The sequence below is a fragment of the Erpetoichthys calabaricus genome, chromosome 3, assembly GCF_900747795.2.
Source record: "Erpetoichthys calabaricus chromosome 3, fErpCal1.3, whole genome shotgun sequence".
Taxonomy (NCBI): Eukaryota; Metazoa; Chordata; class Cladistia; order Polypteriformes; family Polypteridae; genus Erpetoichthys; species Erpetoichthys calabaricus.
The window spans coordinates 276,968,800-276,988,931 of NC_041396.2; the positions used below are offsets into that span (position 1 = coordinate 276,968,800).

Genomic DNA, 20,132 nt, shown 5'->3' on the forward strand with positions numbered 1-20,132 from the left:
ACATTGGCAATATGCTTAATGAAGGTTATTTAAATTAACGCATCAATATAAAAACAATGAGACTGAGAGATGGCACGTTAACACTGACAAAAGTTTTTTTTTTGTTTTCTTAAATGAACAACCGATTTTAAAACTTTTTTAAATACACTATAACACAATCAGTCTGTCTAACACTTACATTTGCAAAAAATCAAGCCTGTGCACTGGCATCTGCTGAATCTTAAATTCCTGCTCTTTTTCTCTTGGCTCACATCAAAGACAGTAGTTGTTTATTTTTGTGTAGGGTGACTGGCCTGGTATAAATGTGTAATAGAGTGTCTGCAATGAACTGGGGTCTTGACCAGGGTTGGTTCCTGGCCAGTACAGTATTCCATGATGTCAGGAAAGACTGGCTACTATTAAACCTAAGAGCATTTTTAAAAAACGGGCTTCCTCATGCTAAAGAGAAAGACAGAGAACATCATCTTTAAACAATACTCACAAAATTATTGCTGAATGGCAAAAAAAGAAAAGAAAATTGAAGTGATTCTTACATTTACTTTGACTTCTATTTAATTCAAGTGTCTAGAAAATCCACCAATTCATGTGTTATCTTTCTCTTGTGTCATGTTTAAATGCTGTACATTTTCAATTTGTTATAGTTTCTAAAATACAAATGATTAATGGCCAAAAAGATAAGATGACCTGCTGTAAACCTTTTATTCAGTTTTATTGAGTGTTCCTGCTCACGCTGAATCAGTATGCACCTTATGGTCCATGATGTCAAAGCCACACTGACAAAAAAAACAGAGACATAGGTATGTATGATATTTGGAATAACTCATGTTATGACCTGTATGTGGCACTGATGCAACTTTATTCATATTCATTCGCATGCCTTCTTGTGCTTGTAATCAGTGACTGTGTTTTTTTTTTTCCATCTTGCCAGTGTCCACTTTTGGGTGCATGGGGGTGTTTCTTTTGTACTACAGGACAAGCAGAGGAAAGAATAGTACAGGGATTTAAGGTGGGCCGGATTTACAAGTTTTTTTCATAGGCTCTGGTAATTCTAGTGTTAATATTTCTATCCGTTACTAGCGCCATCTATTGGTGAAATCTTTAACTATTCTTCATATGAAAATTTAATTTCTTAATTAACATGGAATAATTGATCAATTAGTGAAAGTGATTATTGATTCATGTATTGTCATTGGAAGTGAGTAAGTGCAAAATTTCAAGTCATCTGGACAATAGGAAGTGGGTTAAATATTGATTACAAGATTTGTACCAGACAACAAACAGGTGAAGTTAAAAGAAGCATGGTAATGATAATAAGCAAACCTCTTCCATGTTTCACAGTGGGTATGGTATTCTTTTTCTCTGAAAGATTCATTTTTTTTTCATCTGTGGACATAGTTCTGATGTGACTAGCCAAAGAGCTCCAGTTTTATCTCATCTGTCTAAAGAACATTCTCCCAGGAGCACTTTGCTTGTAAATATGCATTTTAACAAATTCCAGTCTGCTTTTTGTATGTTTTTCTTTCATCAGAGGTCACCTTACATTGAGCTCACTGTCGCTCAAAAGGTCATGGATAATGCGATCTGACACTGATGGATCTTGACCTTGAAGTTCAGCTTGTATCTCTTTGGAAGCTGTTCTTAGCTTTTTGTCTACCATTCTCACTATCCTTCTGCCCATTCTGGGGTCAATTTTCCTCTTACAGCCACGTGTAAGGGAGGTTGACTTCAGACCCATAGACCTTAAACTTCTTAATAATATTTGCAACTGTTGTCACAGGAGCATCAAGCTGCTTGGAGGTAATCTTACACACTTTGCCTTTAACATGCTGGTCTATAGTTTTGTTTTTGATCTCCTCAGACAGCTCTCTCCTTTGTTTTATCTGGTCGTTGTTCAGTGTGAGACAGACAATGATACCAAACAGCAGAGTGACAACCTCCATTTAAATAGGCTGAATGACTGATTGCACAATTGGGGACATGTGTTATACCAAGGGTTCCCAAAGTGGTCGATATTGACCCCCTGGGGTCGATTTGAACTTTCTAGGGGTCGATAGTTTCAATGAAAAAATTTGGGGGTCAACGACAGCAAAAATAGACCCCCTTACTACTGCTATTTGTTTGTTACTTCAAAATATCTATGATTCCAATAGGTACCTAATTAAGAAGTAAAATCATTTAAAAAAAACACATTACATACCAAATTTGCGAACAAAAAGGTAAAATGTGTCATTAAAAGAGTCACACGTAAGAATGCATGAAAATACATGTAGCACAAACATGTCTGTTCATTGTCTTATCGAACATATCAAAGCAAGTGCGGATATGAAAAACCATTGCATGTAATTAGGGGGTCGACGGTTTTAAAAGTTTTTGGTAAAGGGGGTCTGCGGCTGAAAAAAGTTTGGGAACCCTTGTGTTATACTAATCTAAGAAAATATCTAGTTTGAAAAATCATTCTGCTCCCAATTATTTATGATCTTTTCTAGATGGAACAACAAATATGTCCAGGCCATTTTAGGACATCTTTGTAGAATAAGTAATACTTTTCACACTTGCTTTGCTCTACTCAATGACGTATCAAAGGCACACAGGAGTAACATAGGACAGTTGCTTTTCATTTAAATCACCTTTCAAGAGGCGTATAGCAATTTTTCAATGACTGTATTTGTATCAAAAATGTTTCCATGTCGTAAAAAATAAAACATAATCAGCTACGACATTTTAAACGTAACAGTGGAAACAGTGGCAAAAAAATGCAAGCTGGTGTGTTTAGGGAAACAATGAAAAAAGGGTCTTTGGCATTTATTGGTATTTAAGGATGGATGGATTCCAGCATAGTTTACGTACTTGTGCAAACATCTAGTCCCAATATTTGCTCTACAGAGTGTGTGTAGCTGATTTAAGGAGGACTACGTGTGTTGTCCAAAACACTTGATTGAGATGTAGCAACAATGACAAAAGGGGAAGGAACAAGCACACACCATGCTCAAAAGACTTCAACGCTGTTAATAAGGAAAAAGGCGCCCGACTATGTTTGCTCTGAATACGTCAGTGAGCAGCAGATTTGAGATTTACAATTCAAGATGCCTACAGACAATAACTTTAATTTATAAAGTGTATATTCATGTATGATTACAATTAAAATCAAAATGTAAGAACAACATGAGTGAGTTACACTTGAAATCCAGCAAAGTTTTAAAAATAATATTTTATGGCCCTGCAGTAACACTTTCTGTTTCAAATTTTAAATGTAGGAAGTAATCATATTTCCAAATAGCACAACTTCCAATATGGACATGGCCAAAGCTTGGCTAAAAATGATACATTAGAATTGCATTGTTAAAAAATCTTATTAAAAATAAAATATGGGGTAACAGATGTAAAATAAATTTGGGATATTTTTATATAAGTAAATGTATGAAATGAAAATGTTAAGATTTGAATACATAAATGGAGGTCTGAAAATTGAATGTACCCCTTGAAAGTGGACTTGTAACAGAATGTTAGGTTATATAGCATGACGTGAAGCTTACGCTTTATAATGTGATGGTGAGTTCTTGTCAGTACTGCTTACAGGTTTAGTCTCTGGGATACAAAAAAGACATAGTGGCAATAAAGTGTAGAGAAGACTGACTAGGCCGATTCCAGGACTGAGAGGTATGAACTTCAGGGAAAATTAAAAGAGTTGAATCTCTTCAGTTTAAGCTAATGGGAATTAAGGGGTGACATGACTGGAGCTTTCATAATTATGACAGGCATTAGTACAGTGAATCTAGGCTGTTATTTTAAAATGAGTTCGACAAGAACATGGGGACACATATGGAAACTTGTTCAGAGCAAATTTTACACAGAGTTTAATTTGTTTTCACACTGACTATAGACACATGGAATATATTACCAAATTGAGTAATACAGAGGGTGACTGTAGGGACCTTCAAAACTTTTGAGTTTACTATTTTGGAGGAAATTGGGTGGACAGGATTGGCAAGCTTTGGTGGGCTGAATGGTCTGCTCTTGTCAAAATGTTAAAAAAAAAAACAAAAAAAAAACCAAACAAACCTAATCAATAATGTCAATAACAAAATCAACTAATCTTCTAATGTCAAGCAGGCCTTTCCAAATATTACCACAAATCCAAATATCAAAAAAAGGTGACGTTTGCAAAAAAGTGTAGCTTAGAGCAATGACTACATAATGAGCAAAGGGAGTTTCCATTAAGAAAAATGTCTACAAACTCTATCCAGAGGAGAAAGACTCTAGGATATCCTCATTCTCAACATACCTCCTGCATCCTGTGTGACACTCCTGGGGGACTGGATGGACACAGGACCTTTCTTCCTCTTCACAGACCTTTTTCCTGCATCATCTTCTGTTGCCTTGGATGACTGGAAATTAGAAAAAAATGATAGAAAAAAAAAAAAAAAAAACCACATGCAGAGTATATATAGAGTATGTGGAAATGCACTAGGAGGCCAGTTGTAAAAACGTCTCTGAATCTAGGTACGTAGCTATGTTAACAATAAAGACGCCAACTCAGGCCAGGTTCCACTGTACTGAAATTATGACTATTATTACACTCATCTAAGGAATGTTCAAAAATAGAAATATTGTGTCATCTAATATTTTAATTTTTCAGTGCCTAATTAAGCCTAACCCTTTTTCGTTTTATTTAGTCACACTGTTAAGTTCTGCTGAACAAGACAAACAGGAATGCAGCAGTTCATAAATTATGTAAGGAACCCACAGTAACCAAATTACCAAATGTATTATTATTATTATTATTTTATATTTGGCTGACAACTATACCGAAGTTGGTTTACAAGATCAGTATTAATTACAGCTGTTTACAATGCAGCTATTCCTTTCAAACAGTCAGAACCACATGCAGATGACCAGACTTGCTTAGGATGACACAGAAGGTTGGATGCAAGAAATAATTTTAAATCTGATGCTCAACTGACATGCTGATGAAAAACGAACATTCACTTGTGGTCTGATATCTCAACTTTCTTTGCTGAAATGGTATTAAATTAGAATAGGAAAACAAGAGTGAATATGAACAACACTAGTCTTACAGTTTTCTGAATCCATCACAGAGACAATAACCTATTAAATCGACATTTAAGGGATGTCATCAGAAGGGCCCAACTAAGATGCTGGACCTTGACTACCAGAAGGGTCACACTCCTTGATTTTGCAATACAGGACATCCCAAAAGGTACTGTATACTATTTTTTTTTTTTTTTGATGACTTCATTATCCAAGGCAACTTATAACTTTTAAGATAGGTTTTGTGGTTTCCATTGAAGCCCAGGCAGTTGAAGTTACTTGATTATGGTCATACAGTGTCAGTAGCAGAATCTGAACCCACAACCTCAAAGTTTGAAGTCCAAAGCCATAAACACACTGTCTGCCTTAAGGGTAAGGTCAGGTTCAGCACTCTGTCCCACTGCAGAGGTCAGTGAATGTAGATGAGGTGATCAAAGGGCCTCTTATAAGTCTCCTTCTACCAAGGAGGGAAGAAGCCTGTCCCTCAATGTATCGTCACTGATGTGGGAATCGTGTCTGCAGAAGTATGGGGACAGATATGAAGCAATCTCTCAGACGAACCAGCCTGATATGTTGGTCCTCTTCTGATGTGGTTATTCAATAATAATAATAATTCATTACATTTATATAGCGCTTTTCTCAGTACTCAAAGCGCTATCCACACAGGGATGAACCGGGAAGTGAACCCACAATCTTCCACAGTCTCCTTACTGCAAAGCAGCAGCACTACCACTGCGCCACCTGTGAGGACAAAACTGCAGTGTTGCGTTGGCCGGGAATCGAAACCCGGGTCAACTGCTTGGAAGGCAGCTATGCTAACCACTATACCACCAACGCAAGTGATGGTAAATTCAAGGGTGATAAAATCTTGGTTGGTCATCCATTCTACTGTTCTACTAAAATCTTATGTAGCAGTTTAATGCATGGTGTCTGAAAATGTTGCACCACAACATACATGCTTTGCTTCTGGTGGAATTTGAGACATAATGGGTTGTACAGAAAATTGACTATGTGTTGCCTTTGTCTTGCAGTGATCAAATGTTGGAATTAATGCCTTTTCAAAGGTGAATTGATTAAGTACTGGTCCTCCAGGACTTCTCAAGGTAAAAACAATACCTCACAAGCTTTTCTGTGTGTTTGGAAAGTTGCTTTTTCAGAGGGAAAACAAACAAACAACATTACACCAGCTGTACCTAAATGATTATCATTCCATTAAATGCAGCATTTCATTTTTGCATTAGTAAATTTAAGCACTGTTGAACCCTAGTGGCTATGGCCTTGGATTTAAAACACAAAATTGCTTCTTCAACCCTGAGTCACAGAGTGAGTAATTAGCTTGTGTTACAACAGCAAAAATGTATGTGAACAATTGTACTTATAATTGTAATTGGCCTTGATATTGCATTGCGGTAACCACAGCAAACAAATAACATTTATTTTAGAACTGATAATCTGTTCACCTGTTAAAAGTAAACAAAACTGTACACACACAAAACCTGAACAATCAGACAACCCTGGCAAGGTCCCCCCTCCATCCACACTCGCCACACACACAACATACAGAGCAGGAAGTTCATCAATCCCAGAACTCAGTGCGAAAAAGTCCTGTGCCAGCCATGCATTATTAAAAGCAGAATCTTCTGGCACCACCTAGTGTCTTTACAGTATGCTGCAAAGAATACACAGTAGTTTTAATTTTTTTTACACTGCAAGATGTATGGAAACACATATATTTTACTAATAATACTGTCATCTAGTAAAACACATAAAGTATATCTCCCTGTTCATTTCTTGAACATCTTTATTCTTACAAGATCACACATGGAAGCCAGATTACATTCCAGCAGCATCAGGTTAAAGGTGGAGATACAGGCCTGGAAAAAATGTCAGCCAAACTCTGTGAATCTGAGTAGTTTCCTTTAGGATGGGTTTTAAAATACTTTTAATTGTATACAAGGCTCTTTAATTGTAAACAAGGCTTTAAATAATCTAGCACCTTGTTATATTTTGGACTGCTTGTCCCCCTATACTTTTAATCATAATCTTGGATCCTCTTACCCTGGCATGCTCAGCATTCCAAGAGTGAAGCATAAAAAGAATTGGTGAGGTGGCATTCTGTTTTTATGCACCAAAAATCTGGAATACTTTATCTTTAGACATACGCTAGGCTTGCATAGCTGTATAATTAAAAATTATATTGAAAACCCATCTCTTTAATTTGTTGATATGCCAGGCCTGTACATTTGTATACTTAAGAAAATTACTAAAATCCCACCTCTTTAATTTGCCTTTCCCCCCAGTCACTTAAGAAATTACTAGCATCACTAACATTCCTTCACACTAAGAGAAGGAGGTAAACTTCATTTTAATTGTTGTTGTACGGACTGGTCACTAATCACTACTTTTGTGGATTTTCTTTTTTTTTCCCAGCAGTTGGTGCAACGTGCCACCTCCTCATGGCCAAGTATGCAGCAGCCACCTGAGATGCTGGGGAGATGAAGAGACCACAAAAGTATCCGTTAATGATGACACAATTTATGGATGGTAATGCCTATGTGGGGATTTGCCCTTGGAACCCTCACAGGTTTATTTTCTCCAACATCCCATCAAATGGAGTTTTTATATTCCTGTCCTTCAGATATCTGAACACGACTTTTGTTATTAAGCTAGACATTATGACTCTCTATTGTAATAAATAACTTTTTTTTTTCTTTTGTAACTTATTTTTTCTATTATTATTAAGCACTTTCATGTATGAAAATCCATCCATTTTCTAAATTTGCATTGCCCTGAGCAATAAATAAACACTGTTGTACTATCAGTTTTATTAAATACATGCAATTCATGTTGTGAATTCACTTGTCATTGTGGGTAGGCCAGCAGTGCTAGATGTTTAAGGCCTACCATGGTGACCTGTTCACTTATTTGGGTAATATCTGACTTAACTAGCTTTTTTTTCTTTTTTGAATGGCAAGTAAATCTGAGAACCCTGCATTGGTAACAGATGATCAAGCAGTGACAATTAAAATGTTAATAAAAACAATGAGCAGGGGTATAAAGACACGGTATAAACACAGTAGCACTAAACAAACCACAGGCGTCACTGATGCTACCTAGGGTGGACCAATCAGGACCAATGAAGTTGTGCCCAAATTTTACACTTTCCAAACTTCTAAAAATTAATTTAAAGTCTGTCTAAGACATGATTGGGTAGTTTCTGCCTTTAGTTGGTTACTGTGTTTTCGCAACTATACCCTTGGGGAAAAAAAGATGCTGCCTAGTTAATGGCCCTAAGTAGAAATATTTTAACAAGTGACACTGAAGATGAATATTGTGTCAAAATCTAATGCAACTTTTGCAATTTTGGAAAGGCTATTTGTCAGCATTACTTCAAAAGGGTACTTGTAAAAATGTCAAATGTGAGGCAATATGTAGACATACTTAAAAAACAGTTGCTCATACACTTTGCTCCATCAATGCCTTCCACTTCTTCAATGTCGGCTTCAACATCCACATCCAGGCACCTTTTTTCACGTTTTTTAAGTTGTATGCTACCGTTGGGCGGCACGGTGGCGCAGTGATAGCACTACTGCCTTGCAGTAAGGAAACCTGGGTTCGCTTCCCGGGTCCTCCCTTCGTGGAGTTTGCATGTTCTCCCCATGTCTGTGTGGGTTTCCTCCCACAGTCCAAAGACATGCAGGTTAGGTGCATTGGCGATCCTAAATTGTCCCTAGTGTGTGCTTGGTCTGTGTGTGCCCTGTGTTGGGCTGGCGCCCTGCTCGGGATTTGTTCTTGCCTTGCGCCCTGTGCTGTCTGGGATTGGGTCCAGCAGACCCCCATGACCCTATGTTAGGATATAGTGGGTTGGATAATGGATGGGTGGATGTATGCTACCGTTTCCAGTGAAGTGTTTGTTTAATTGGAAAAAATGACCTTATATTTCTGCATTTTCTATAGGTTACTGTAAGTACTAATGTGATTTGCTGTGTAAATAAAAAAAATCAAGCTGCTCTTAAACAAAACCACATTTAAAATACACTGCAAGAGTACATTAAACACCCACACACATTATGGTACAACCACTTAATATCAGCATTTTTTTCCTTCTATTCAAATAACTGACAGAGTGGTGGCTCAGAGGTTAAGGATCCATGCTGGTATCTGGAAGGTTGCTGGTTCAAATCCCAGTACTGCCAGAAGAGATCCCACTCCATTGGGCCCCACAGCAATGCCTTTAACCAGAAAATTGTTATAGGGGTGCTGTACAAAGGCTGACCCTGTGCTCTCATGCTAAAAGACAGTGTCTCCTCAGGGATTACTATACCAAAAAATTAGCATATATATTTATGAAATACAAACCTGTATTGGGTAAGCAGGTTAACTCAATTGTGCATGTGCATGGAGGGGCTCAGTGATGGGCTGCTATGCACCTTCAACCCCTCAATGCCAGGAAAGGCTCCTACTCTGGGTATACAGGCACAACGATTATTAGCCTCTTTTTGTCTTTTTAAATTAGTGCAATATGTTACTAAAACCAATCAAACATTCTTAACTACTGAATAAGGCAGCACCATGAAACACTTTTCATTCACTACAAGACTGGTAAGGTGGTGTTTATCAGTTAGCAAATTGTTTGAGAAGCTTGCCCAAAACTTTGCAACACTCTCTAGAATCCAGTCAAAATTAACAGGAAACGCCTGCAACATACTGTTTAATTATTCTGAAATGGAGCAACATGGTGGCTAGCTCTGCCGTCTCACTGATTCAGCATTCTGGGCTGTCCATGTTGAGTCTGCACAATATCCCTATGTGAGGGGATCTTCAAATGTGCAGGTTAGCTCAATTTATTATTATTATTTGTAGTGAGACCAGCTATGTTATATGGATTGGAGACGGTGGCACTGACTAGAAAGCAGGAGACAGAGCTGGAGGTGGCAGAATTAAAATGCTAAGATTTGCATTGGGTGTGACGAGGATGGACATGATTAGAAATGAGGACATTAGAGGGTCAGCTCAAGTTGGACGGTTGGGAGACAAAGTCAGAAAGGCGAAATTGTGTTGCTTTGGCCATTTGCAGAGGGGAGATGTTGGGTATGTTGGGAGAAGGATGCGAAGGATAGAGCTGCCAGGTAACAGAAAAAGAGGAAGGCCTAAGCTAAGGTTTATGGATGTGCTGAGAGAGGACATGCAGGTGATGGGTGTAACAGAACAAGATGCAGAGGACAGAAAGATATGGAAGAAGATGATCTGCTGTGGCAATGCTAACGGGAGCAGCCGAAACAAGAAGAAGATTTGGAAATGTCTAATTGGCCCTATGGATTTATGAATGACTGAATTCCGTGATGGACTGTTGTGCTGTGCTTGGCTCTTTCCTGCTTAACACCCACTGCTGCTGGGATAGGCCCTGGCTGCCTGTGATCCTGAACTGGATTATGCAGGATTTATAACGTTATTTTAAAATACCAAGCACATTGGGTTCCACAAATTGTAACTATTGAGGACAAAACTGTACAGATGCAGGTGTGCTCTCAAGTTATGTAGCTGAGGGTGAAAGATTCTGCCATAAATATATACTACATACTAAATGAAGCATGGATCTTTCACTCTGTTTTTGTGTCTTAGGCTCAGTCAATGGAATAACATCATTAAACTTCTCGGAAGTACTTTAAAGTTATCATTTTATTAAGTCATGGCGACTTTTTTTTTTTTTTTTTTGGAAACAGGCTGAAATACATCATACGGTCTAACCCCTGTTTCAGATCTGTAGAAGAAGGAGAAGTGTTTAATTAGCATTCAGCCTTACAAAAATGTCACCACAAACCCACTTCAACATGACAAATCACTACCACACACAAGAAGCAATCACAAAACTCAGATGAAATTTTTCTTGCTCCTTCAGATTTCCATTCCTTTGGGTCTTTTAAAGATGCCACACAAGGCACAGGTTTTGGGAGTGATGACGTGGTTATTGAGGAAGTGGCAGACAGTGCCAGAGTCAGGCTGGTACATAAAGGTGGTACCCGGCCACTCTCGTTTCTTGCTGGTTTAAGGCTGTTGAAGCCAACAGAGATTATGAAGAAAACACATTCAGTTATCCTAGGAGTTTGTGCAAACTATTGGTTAATAAATGACTACTAATTAGAAAACTGCTTCAATGCTCATTTTTAGTCATCCCTCAAACGTCACACATGTTTATCTGTTTTGACAAGTGGGAGGGATGTTTATTGTTTTCAATCTGCACTCTGTATCTCTAAAATGCTGTCAGACTAAAAGGAATATTTCTGAACATAAGTATTATTAAAACCTCCTATACCCAATATTGAGGTATCTTCACATCTACTCGTTTACTAATTCGCTCATATTCTTTATGCACAAAGTAAACACAGCCTTAAAATAACGTGTAAGAAAAGTATGTGAAAAGTTTGCCAAACTTTAAGTGTGTGCATTAACATATGAACAAGAAAAAAGCGTTGCGTCATCATTAATAAATAATTATCTTTACAGCGTAACACCTTTAACGAAGTCGCTAAAAGTGACTTGCTTCTGCAGACACCGCCTTTATTTAATACTACGACGTACACTTTATTACGCTAGCCAGGCGCACTTTCAGTTTATTAAAAATATCGTTTTATTAAAAAAAAATGACGGTGCTTTACCTGGGGAACAATTCGTCGAGGTCGCTTCTTTCCTCTCCTGCTTGTTTTGAATTTTTTTGAGGGAAAAATGGTGCGGTTTTCCACAGCGGAGCACTGGGGTCCTGAACCGCTAGTTTCGTCGCACAACGACTCAAAAAGGGTGACATCGTCACATTTTGTCTCCATTGCAAAGATTGTACAATTTCCAGACGTGTCTAAAGGGGTCCCCACTTTCAGCGTACGGCGTCCTATCGCCTACACGAAGTAAAAGAATAATAATAAAAGTAATTATGGCGCGTGCCATTAAGCAATATGGCAGATGTGGGACGGCCTTATCTTTTTACTTCAAATGAAGCCGGCGCACGAGATGCGTCATTTGCCCTCAGTTAAAATGAACGCCGAGTGCCATTACAGCGAAGCGACCGACTTAGGATGGTCGAGTTCTTAAGTTCTGATCTGGAGGCGCAAGGGTTCGTTCCGATCAGTTTCAAAGTTAGTTTTCCTGTAACTAATCTCTCAAATTAATTAAATGGAGCATATTTCTTCTTTTATTTTGCATTCAGAAAAGCACAGCAGTGTGAGATTTACATTTATATTAAAAGTACAAGCATTAGTCATTTTTGCTTATATTTAAATGCTTAATTCTCCGTTTTGTAAATGTCCAATAACCACTTTCTTGTTCTCTTAATTATATTCTTATAAATGGATTTTTTTTAGTTTTCTAAAACAGGCCTGCCTGCATCAGGATTTCAGGGTGCATGTTAAACATTATCAATATGGAAATCTTACACACCTGATCATAGGTTGGGAGCATGCGCTGATTACACTATCATTTTTAACTTAATTTGGATTTTTTTCATCCCCATAATTTAAAAAATCATTTGATTAATGCAGTAATCCCATAAAGGCACAGTCTCGCTCAATGTTTACTGCTGAAAGAATGATTTTTGATGGCTCATGAGACTTAAAAGAGATTCTCACTTATGTTTAATGTTTCTTTATTTAGTCATGTTTACACAAGAAAATATGACATTTGCCTTCCCAGTTGCATCTAATAACAGACAGAATGAAATACAACAGACAAATAGAGACAAGAAAGGTTAAGGTAAGGCAGTTAGATAATACATATTTACACCAAAAAAAAAATGTTTCATGTTAGTGTCAGGTTTGTCATGGTTGTTTCTCCTAACAGCTTTAGAAAACCCTAAATATAAATCAGGTAAAAGGAGTCAAAATTTGGTTTGGAAAATCATATCACGTTTTGTGAGATCTCTTTCTAGTTTTGTTTTAATCTCTTTCAAGATTTCATATTTTGACTTGTTGTTGGACTGGTGCCTTTGTCCAAGGCGACTCACATTTGAGATACAATTAGTTACTTTTCTTTTTCCAATTGGAACACAAGCAGATAAAGCGACTTGCTCCTGGTCACACAGCGTCTCAGTAGAACTGAAACCCACAAACTCAGTGTTTGAGGTCCGAAGTCATAGCCGCTATGCCACACTACCTGCCTTTTCTTCCAGGATGAGTTTGATCTAATTGGAGCACAGCAATACAAATTAGAACAACTAATAGGATTATTCAGAAGAAAGGACTACAGTTTCGTAATCATAGTAAGTTGTTTTATTACCACAAACAACTGTCCATACATTTCACCATAGCAAAAAGATGTCAAGACTCTACTTGGAAAATCTGAGCCCATGGGCTAGTGTGTTCTGCTGGTGTGTTCACCACACAGTAGCTATTAGGTGCTGAAGAGGTGAGAGAGATAATTAACAAATAAGTGAAAAGGTGATGATTTGGGGGCCAGAATGGACAGGTTAATGGTGAGTAATTTAGCCACGAGATCTGGGAACTCCCTGCTCTTTTGAAAAGATGGCCAGTGTTTTTTTATGACCACAGAGACTCAGGACCTCAGTTTTACATCTCATCCAAAGGATGGCACCACTTTTTGCGGCACAGTGTTACCGTCACTGCTCTGGATTTCAATAGCAAAAGATCTTTTGCAACAGAAAGTCGCAAATGGTTTTACGGTTTTTATCCACAAAACCAGATAACCTAGAAATGCCTGGGTGTGTACCCTTGTACTGTTGCTTCTCTGACTTCAGATGCGTCACACTCCTCAAGCTATCCTGGACAATGGTAAAGGTCTGAAAATGGTGGCATCTAACTGAAAATAAAGTTGTGATGGCTGCAACACGTTACAAAATTATAAATTTGTCATTTACTTCCAATTCAAAAACTAATGCTAAAATCTAATTCCTTTTGTCAAAAAAAAAAAAAAAATCGACGTGTGATAAGAGATAAAAACAAGAATAAAGGTTTGGGTAAACCATCCCCGTATACTTGAAGAATTGCAAAAGAATAGTAATGGTCTTTATACACTGGAGTCCAAAACACAACTGAGTAGTTAGCAAACATGACGGATTTATAGTAGAGAAACAGGAAGAGGCGGGGTGTTGGGGCCGGAACTAGAAATGATATCTTCAGGCTGTGGCTTTTTGGGAGGTGGAAATTGCCTCATTGGGAGGTGAGTTCTTCTGATAGTCAGCAGTGGGAGAAAAGGGAGGAGCATCAGAGGACAGTGCCAACTCCTGGTTCGGCAGAGAATTGCTTACTTTTGAGTCTGCAAATTGTCTTCCATGTGCATTTGTGAGACAGATGTATACAGTATATCAAGCATATCCAGATAGGAATCGCCACAAAAAATTACAAAACCTAACTATTCATAGCACTAGGTAAGCTACCATTTGATAACCCATATGGAAATAAATTATTTAACCAAAGCACCTTTCCAATAATCACCCTTCCAAAGATTATCCACAATACACAAAAATAACCAAATTCTTACTCCTCTTGTCCTCCCGTTGAGTGCTTCCCGAGTTCGACTCATTGATATGAGGCAGCAGTCTCCACCCAACCCACCAACAGCACCTTCTTTTGGCACCCAAGGACCACAACAGGGTTACACTTCTGGACTCCCAAGCAGTCCTGCCATACAAAAACCACTGCCACCTGGTGTATGGGTGATGGAACAGCTCCCTACTCTCAGCTTCCTCTGGTCCCTTCATTATATCATACTGGCTGAGCACAAAATTATTTTCTTGTCCTGCCAGCCAATCCACCTGTTGTTTCGCTCTGCCTGTTCTCCTTTTACCAGGTCATTAATTGTATCATTACAGTATTACTAGTTTTGTTTTGTTTTGTTTTTGTTACTGAGATGGTAAACCGTATTAAGAATTATTTTACTGCAGGGTTCTGGATCATAATAATAAAACGTTTCCTAGCTAAAAACATCTTTTGGTGATCTATGGAATATTTGACCCACAATAGGCACTTTATGGAGGAAAACAATCTTTGATTTGATGTGCAGTGATATGAATTCTTGCTGTTAAAGTCTGTTTGGTAATTCAAGTCAGTAGACTGCAATTCTTTAATCTGCTCTTCTATCTTGTTAAGTTCAAGTTCAAGTTCAAAGTTTATTGTCATGTGCACAGTAAGGAAACACGTTTACCCGTGCAATGAAATTCTTTCTTTGCTGTCCACACTAAATGACAAAACCAACGTATAAAGGTAAACATAAATAATAAGTAGCAGATAGATAAGTAACAGAGGCAGCATAAAGTATAAAAACAGAATAGGCAATGTGCAGGTAGGTGTGTGATGGACAAGTCAAATACAGTTGTGTAAGGTAGATAGAATGAGATGCACCATGGTTATAAACTCCAGTCAGTTATTTAGGAGTCTAATGGCCTTGGGAAAGAAAGAGTTCTTTAGCCTGGAAGTCCTGCATTTCATACTTCTATATCTCCTGCCTGAGAGTAGAAGTGTGAACAATTCGTGTTGGGGGTGGGTGGGGTCCCTGAGGATCGAGGCAGTTCTCTTGTGGACTCTGCAGTTGTAGATGCTCTGCAGAGAGAGCAGTGGGGTCCTGGTGATCTTCTCAGCAGTCTTTACCATTCTCTGCAGGCGTTTGCGGTCCATAGCAGTAGTGTTGTGTTAGCAATAGTGTTGTGTTAGCAATAGTGTTAAGGAGACTGTGGAAGATTGAGGGTTCGCTTCCCGGTTCCTCCCTGTGTGGATAGCGCTTTGAGTACTGAGAAAAGCGCTATATAAATGTAATGAAGTAAGTAAGTAAGTAAGTAAGTGTTGCCGTACCACACGGTGATGCAGCTGTTCAAGATGCTCTCAAAAATGCAGCTGTAAAAGCTGCCAAGGATCTTAGTTGACATACTAAACTTCCTCAGTCTCCTCAGAAATTACAGCTGCTGTTGAGCCCTCTTGACCAGCTGTGTGGTGTTAAGTGTCCAAGTGAGGTCCTCACTGATGTAGACGCCGAGGTATTTAATACTGCTCACCCTCTCCACTTCAAGCCCTCGGATGAACAGTGGCCGGTGAGGTCTCCTCTCGTTCCTCAAGTCCACTATCATCTTCTTCATCTTGTCTGTGTTGAGGGTGAGATTGTTGTCCTCATACCATGACGCCAGACTGTCCACCTCCCTCCTGTAGGGCGCCTCATCCCCACCAGTGATGCGTCCTATCACTGTGGTGTCATCTGCGAACTTTAGGATGATGTTATTTTTGTGGGAGGCGACACAGTTGAGGGTGAACAGGGTGTAGAGGATGGGGCAGAGGACGCATCCCTGTGGGGTGCCTGTGTTTGTGATAATGGTGGCTGAAATCCTATTACCAATCCTGACAGACTGGGGCCTGCCAGTCAGAAAGTCTAGGAGCCAGTCACAGAGGGTGGGGTGCAGACCAAGTGCAGACAGTTACCGTGTTAAAGGTGGAGCTGTAGTCAACAAAGAGCATCCTGATGTAGGAGTCTTTGTTCTCCAGATGGGAGAGGGAATAATGTAGTGCAGCTGCGATGGCATCTGAGAAGGACTTGTTGGGTAGGCATACTGCAGGGGGTCCAGAGTGTCCAGTATGCTGTTCTGAACACTTCATGATGATTGGAGTGAGTGCTACGAGCCAGTAATCATTCACGTGGGGTGAGTGGGCTTTTTTTAGCAAGGTGGACAATGATTGTAGTCTTAATGCGGGATGGAACGATGCTCTGACTGAGGGAAAGGTTGAAGATGGAGCAGAGAACATCAGCCAGCTCATTGGCACATACTCTGAGAGCCCGCCCAGGGATGTTATCTGGTCCTGCTGCCTTATGGGGGTTGATCTTCCTTAGTGCTTTGTGTACCTGACCTGAAGAGACCGTTGGGGGAGGGGAGGGGAGTTGGGTGGTCCAGGTGTGTGCGTGCCTCCACTCTGTGCTGTTGCTGGATGTCTCAAAGCGGGTGTAAAAAGTGTTGAGATCATCTGGCAGATCGTCTGTGGAGCTGATTGTGCTGGTGGTGGTCCTGTAGTCTGTGATGTGCTGTAGGCCCTGCCACATACTTCCAGAGTCAGCAGTAGAATAGAAGCCCTCCAGCTTCTCTCTGTACTGCCTCTTGGCTGCTGTGATGGCTTTTCTTAGTCTGTACTTCGCAGCTTTGTACTCCATCTCAGTGCCTGGTCTAATTGCAAGAGTGCTGGCACGCAGCATGTGGCATACCTGACTGTTTATCCAGGGCTTCTGGTTGGGGAACTTCCTGACTGATATTGTGGGCACGATGTCGTCAATACAGGTGCTAATGTACCCAGTCACATACTCAGCATAGTCCTGTATGCTAATAGAAGAGTCCTCTAGAGTGGCTGCAACCCTAAACACATCCCAGTCTGTCTGAGCAAAACAACCCTGCAGGGTGCTCTCAGTCTCTGGGGTCCAAAGTTTAACTTGCTTAATGATAGGTTGTTTGTTTGTTTCAGCCTTTGTCTGTAGGCTGGGTACAGGAACAGGGAGATGAGGTCTGAGTGTCTGAATTGGGGGCGGTGTGCAGCCCTGTAAGCACCGCGTATGTTGCTGTAAACATGATCCAGTGGGAATGTTCACGTGTTGGTGGTATTTAGGAAGTACAGTCCATAAACTGCACTGATTAAAGTCACCAACTGCGATAAAAACAGCATCGGGATGAGCCGTCTATAAGGCGCTGATGACGTCATGGAGTTTGCCGAGCACTGCCGTTATATTATGTGTTATATTAGGAAAATAAAGTGTAGACACAGTAAAGGGAGTGTAGGGACTTTCCTGATAATCTAACATAATTAGCAATCATGGACAAGTATTTTTGTCCCGGTTGTAAATGTTAAAATATACCCAAATGTCCAGTAAAATTAAAAACAGAAATAAAAGTGGACACTAGTTTACATCAAGGATGAAAATATAAGAAATACTATCCCGTATACTGGCCCTTTTTCCCTTTCTCCCACTCTCCACCAAAAGGTCTGTGCACGTCACTTTACTGCAGTTGCCAATTCTGCCTACTTTTTCAAATGCATTTGTAAAGTGCTTTCTCTTTGTCCACAGTTAAGATCCCTTCAGTTGTTTTCAGAACACATCTCCCCACTTGCATATGAACAGGCTATATCACATGATCAACAAAGTCTGGGGGTGGCCCAAACCCCCAGCCCAGACCCTGTGATCTGTTCAGAGTGAAACAGGATGTTGTGAAGGAGAGCCATTACAAGGAATTCACTTCAAATACCCGCCTCCTGCATACGGAAAGTGCTAATCAAGGGTGGAGAAAAAGGAAAAGAGGAAAAAAAGAAAGAAGTTCAGTGCTGGATCTTGTGGGTAGGTAATCTTTTCACTTTGCTTGCCCCCCCCCCACTCCTCCCCCTTTAAAGCACCCTTCAGAGGCCTGGTGCTTCACTGACTGAGTCACAAACTCCCAAGTTTCCATTGTCTAATTTTGCCAACAAGCTAAAGAAGGATTGGCTCTTCGGATTGTTAACTGTCTCCTGGCTGTGCTTTGATTACCAGGGAGATAAATGTAGATTACTCTGATTTGCTTTTTTGCATTATTCAAATATGTTTTACATTTTCATTACTTTTGTTTCTTTAGATGATGCTTTAACGCAAGTTTACATACAACTCAAAAGTCAACAGTAAAGTTTCTCTCCTTTATCCATTGTGAGCGTGGATGATTGATTGAGGTGAGTGAATTAGGATCTCACAGGGAGTCAGCAGTGTTATGGGGGAAGCAAATCTGAGATTTATACACCAGCCTGCTCCCCTGTGGACCAGTCAAATTATTAAGTTCAATCAAAGATGCACCAGTAAGAGTGAAGGGGGCTATAAACTTTAAGGACAGGTAATCACTGGGTACCTTACAACTTTAAGCATTTGCGATTAGGGTTAGGGTTAGGGTTACGGTGCCATGATGTGATTATAAAGCAATTCCCAATGTGTCTCAATGTCTCAGTTTCTGACTTAACATAAACATGATTTTTTTTACTGTGTCCCCACTTGCTGCTTTTAAAACATAAGCATTATTATCGTTTATCATGAAAAATAATACGCCAAATTTAATTTAATTTAATTTCTTTTATTAAAACAATGCAAATTGTATCATGTGTCAGTATATTTTCCAGCACTGTACTTGGTCAACAAGAAAAAGAAATTTGTGTCTGTGTTGTTGCATTTTTCATTTAGATCACTTAATCTATAATAATAAAAGGCAAAGCCCTCACTGACTGACTCACTCACTGACTGACTGACTGACTGACTCATCACTAATTCTCCAACTTCCCGTGTAGGTGGAAGGCTGAAATTTGGCAGGCTCATTCCTTACAGCTTACTTACAAAAGTTAGGCAGGTTTCATTTCGAAATTCAAAGCGTAATGGTCATAACTGGAACATATTTTTTGTCCATACACTGTAATGGAGGAGGTGGAGTCACGTATCGCGTCATCACGCCTCCTACGTAATCACGTGAACTAAAAACAAGGAAGAGATTTACAGCACGAGTCACACGCGGGAACGAAGGTAAATGACGTTAATTTTTGACTGTCTTTTAATACTGTGTAAGCATACATATTAACACATGTGCAATTAAACGTGTGCATTTACGGGGTGATTTCTCAGGCTTAAAAGCTCACCTTTTATCAAACGCGGGAACAAAGGTAACTGACGTTGTTCACTGTCTTTTAATACTGTGTAACCATACATATTAACACATGTGCAATTAAACGTGTGCATTTACGGGGTGATTTCTCAGGCTTAAAAGCTCGCCTTTTACTAAATAGGTAAATGCAAAACTGTTTTCAATCAGTTTATTGAAACGCTCCCGTTAAGGATTGCAATAACATATTCGCCAGATAAAAGAACGAAGTAGGGGGAAATGGAGGAACAGCCGGAAACAGTGAAGAGCAAAAAATTAATTAAACAATTGAGAACGGAGCGAGTGAAGCATACAAGCATGTTCATAAGGGAAACAAAGCACGGTGTAAAACGTAAGTTTAAATTAAGTTTATAGAAACGCTCCCGCTGCGGATTGCAATAACATATTCAAGACATAAAAGTTTAATGAGAAGACACGAGGTATAAACGAACCACACGCCGTGGCGCAACGTTAA

At 39.4% G+C, this 20,132-nt stretch overlaps 2 protein-coding genes and 1 non-coding gene across 5 annotated transcripts in view; 1 reads left to right on the forward strand and 2 right to left on the reverse strand.

Moving 5' to 3' along the window:
- The window catches only part of LOC114648993 (uncharacterized), a 33,148-nt gene extending 21,161 nt beyond the window's left edge, over nt 1-11,987 (reverse strand). Inside the window, exons 1-2 of one of the 2 annotated variants that reach the window (XM_028798379.2) lie at nt 11,706-11,987; nt 4,283-4,376 (exon numbers count right to left, since the gene is read on the reverse strand). In XM_028798379.2, coding sequence (XP_028654212.1) covers nt 4,283-4,376; nt 11,706-11,870 — 259 coding nt within the window. In that variant the 5' untranslated portion in view covers nt 11,871-11,987. Of the gene's footprint in view, nt 1-4,282; nt 4,386-11,705 lie in introns of both variants that reach the window. The other variant, XM_028798378.2, reaches the window with a different exon arrangement.
- trnag-ucc (transfer RNA glycine (anticodon UCC)) lies at nt 5,814-5,886 on the reverse strand. Its single transcript has one exon. It is a non-coding gene; the product is annotated as a tRNA-Gly (tRNA).
- A 6,170-nt stretch (nt 11,988-18,157) lies between the features above and the next one.
- LOC114648995 (uncharacterized) overlaps nt 18,158-20,132 on the forward strand; it is a 51,018-nt gene continuing 49,043 nt past the window's right edge. Inside the window, exons 1-2 of one of the 2 annotated variants that reach the window (XM_028798381.2) lie at nt 18,158-18,348; nt 18,620-18,710. The gene's annotated coding sequence lies outside the window, so the exon portion shown is untranslated. The remainder of the gene's footprint in view (nt 18,349-18,619; nt 18,711-20,132) is intronic. The other variant, XM_028798382.2, reaches the window with a different exon arrangement.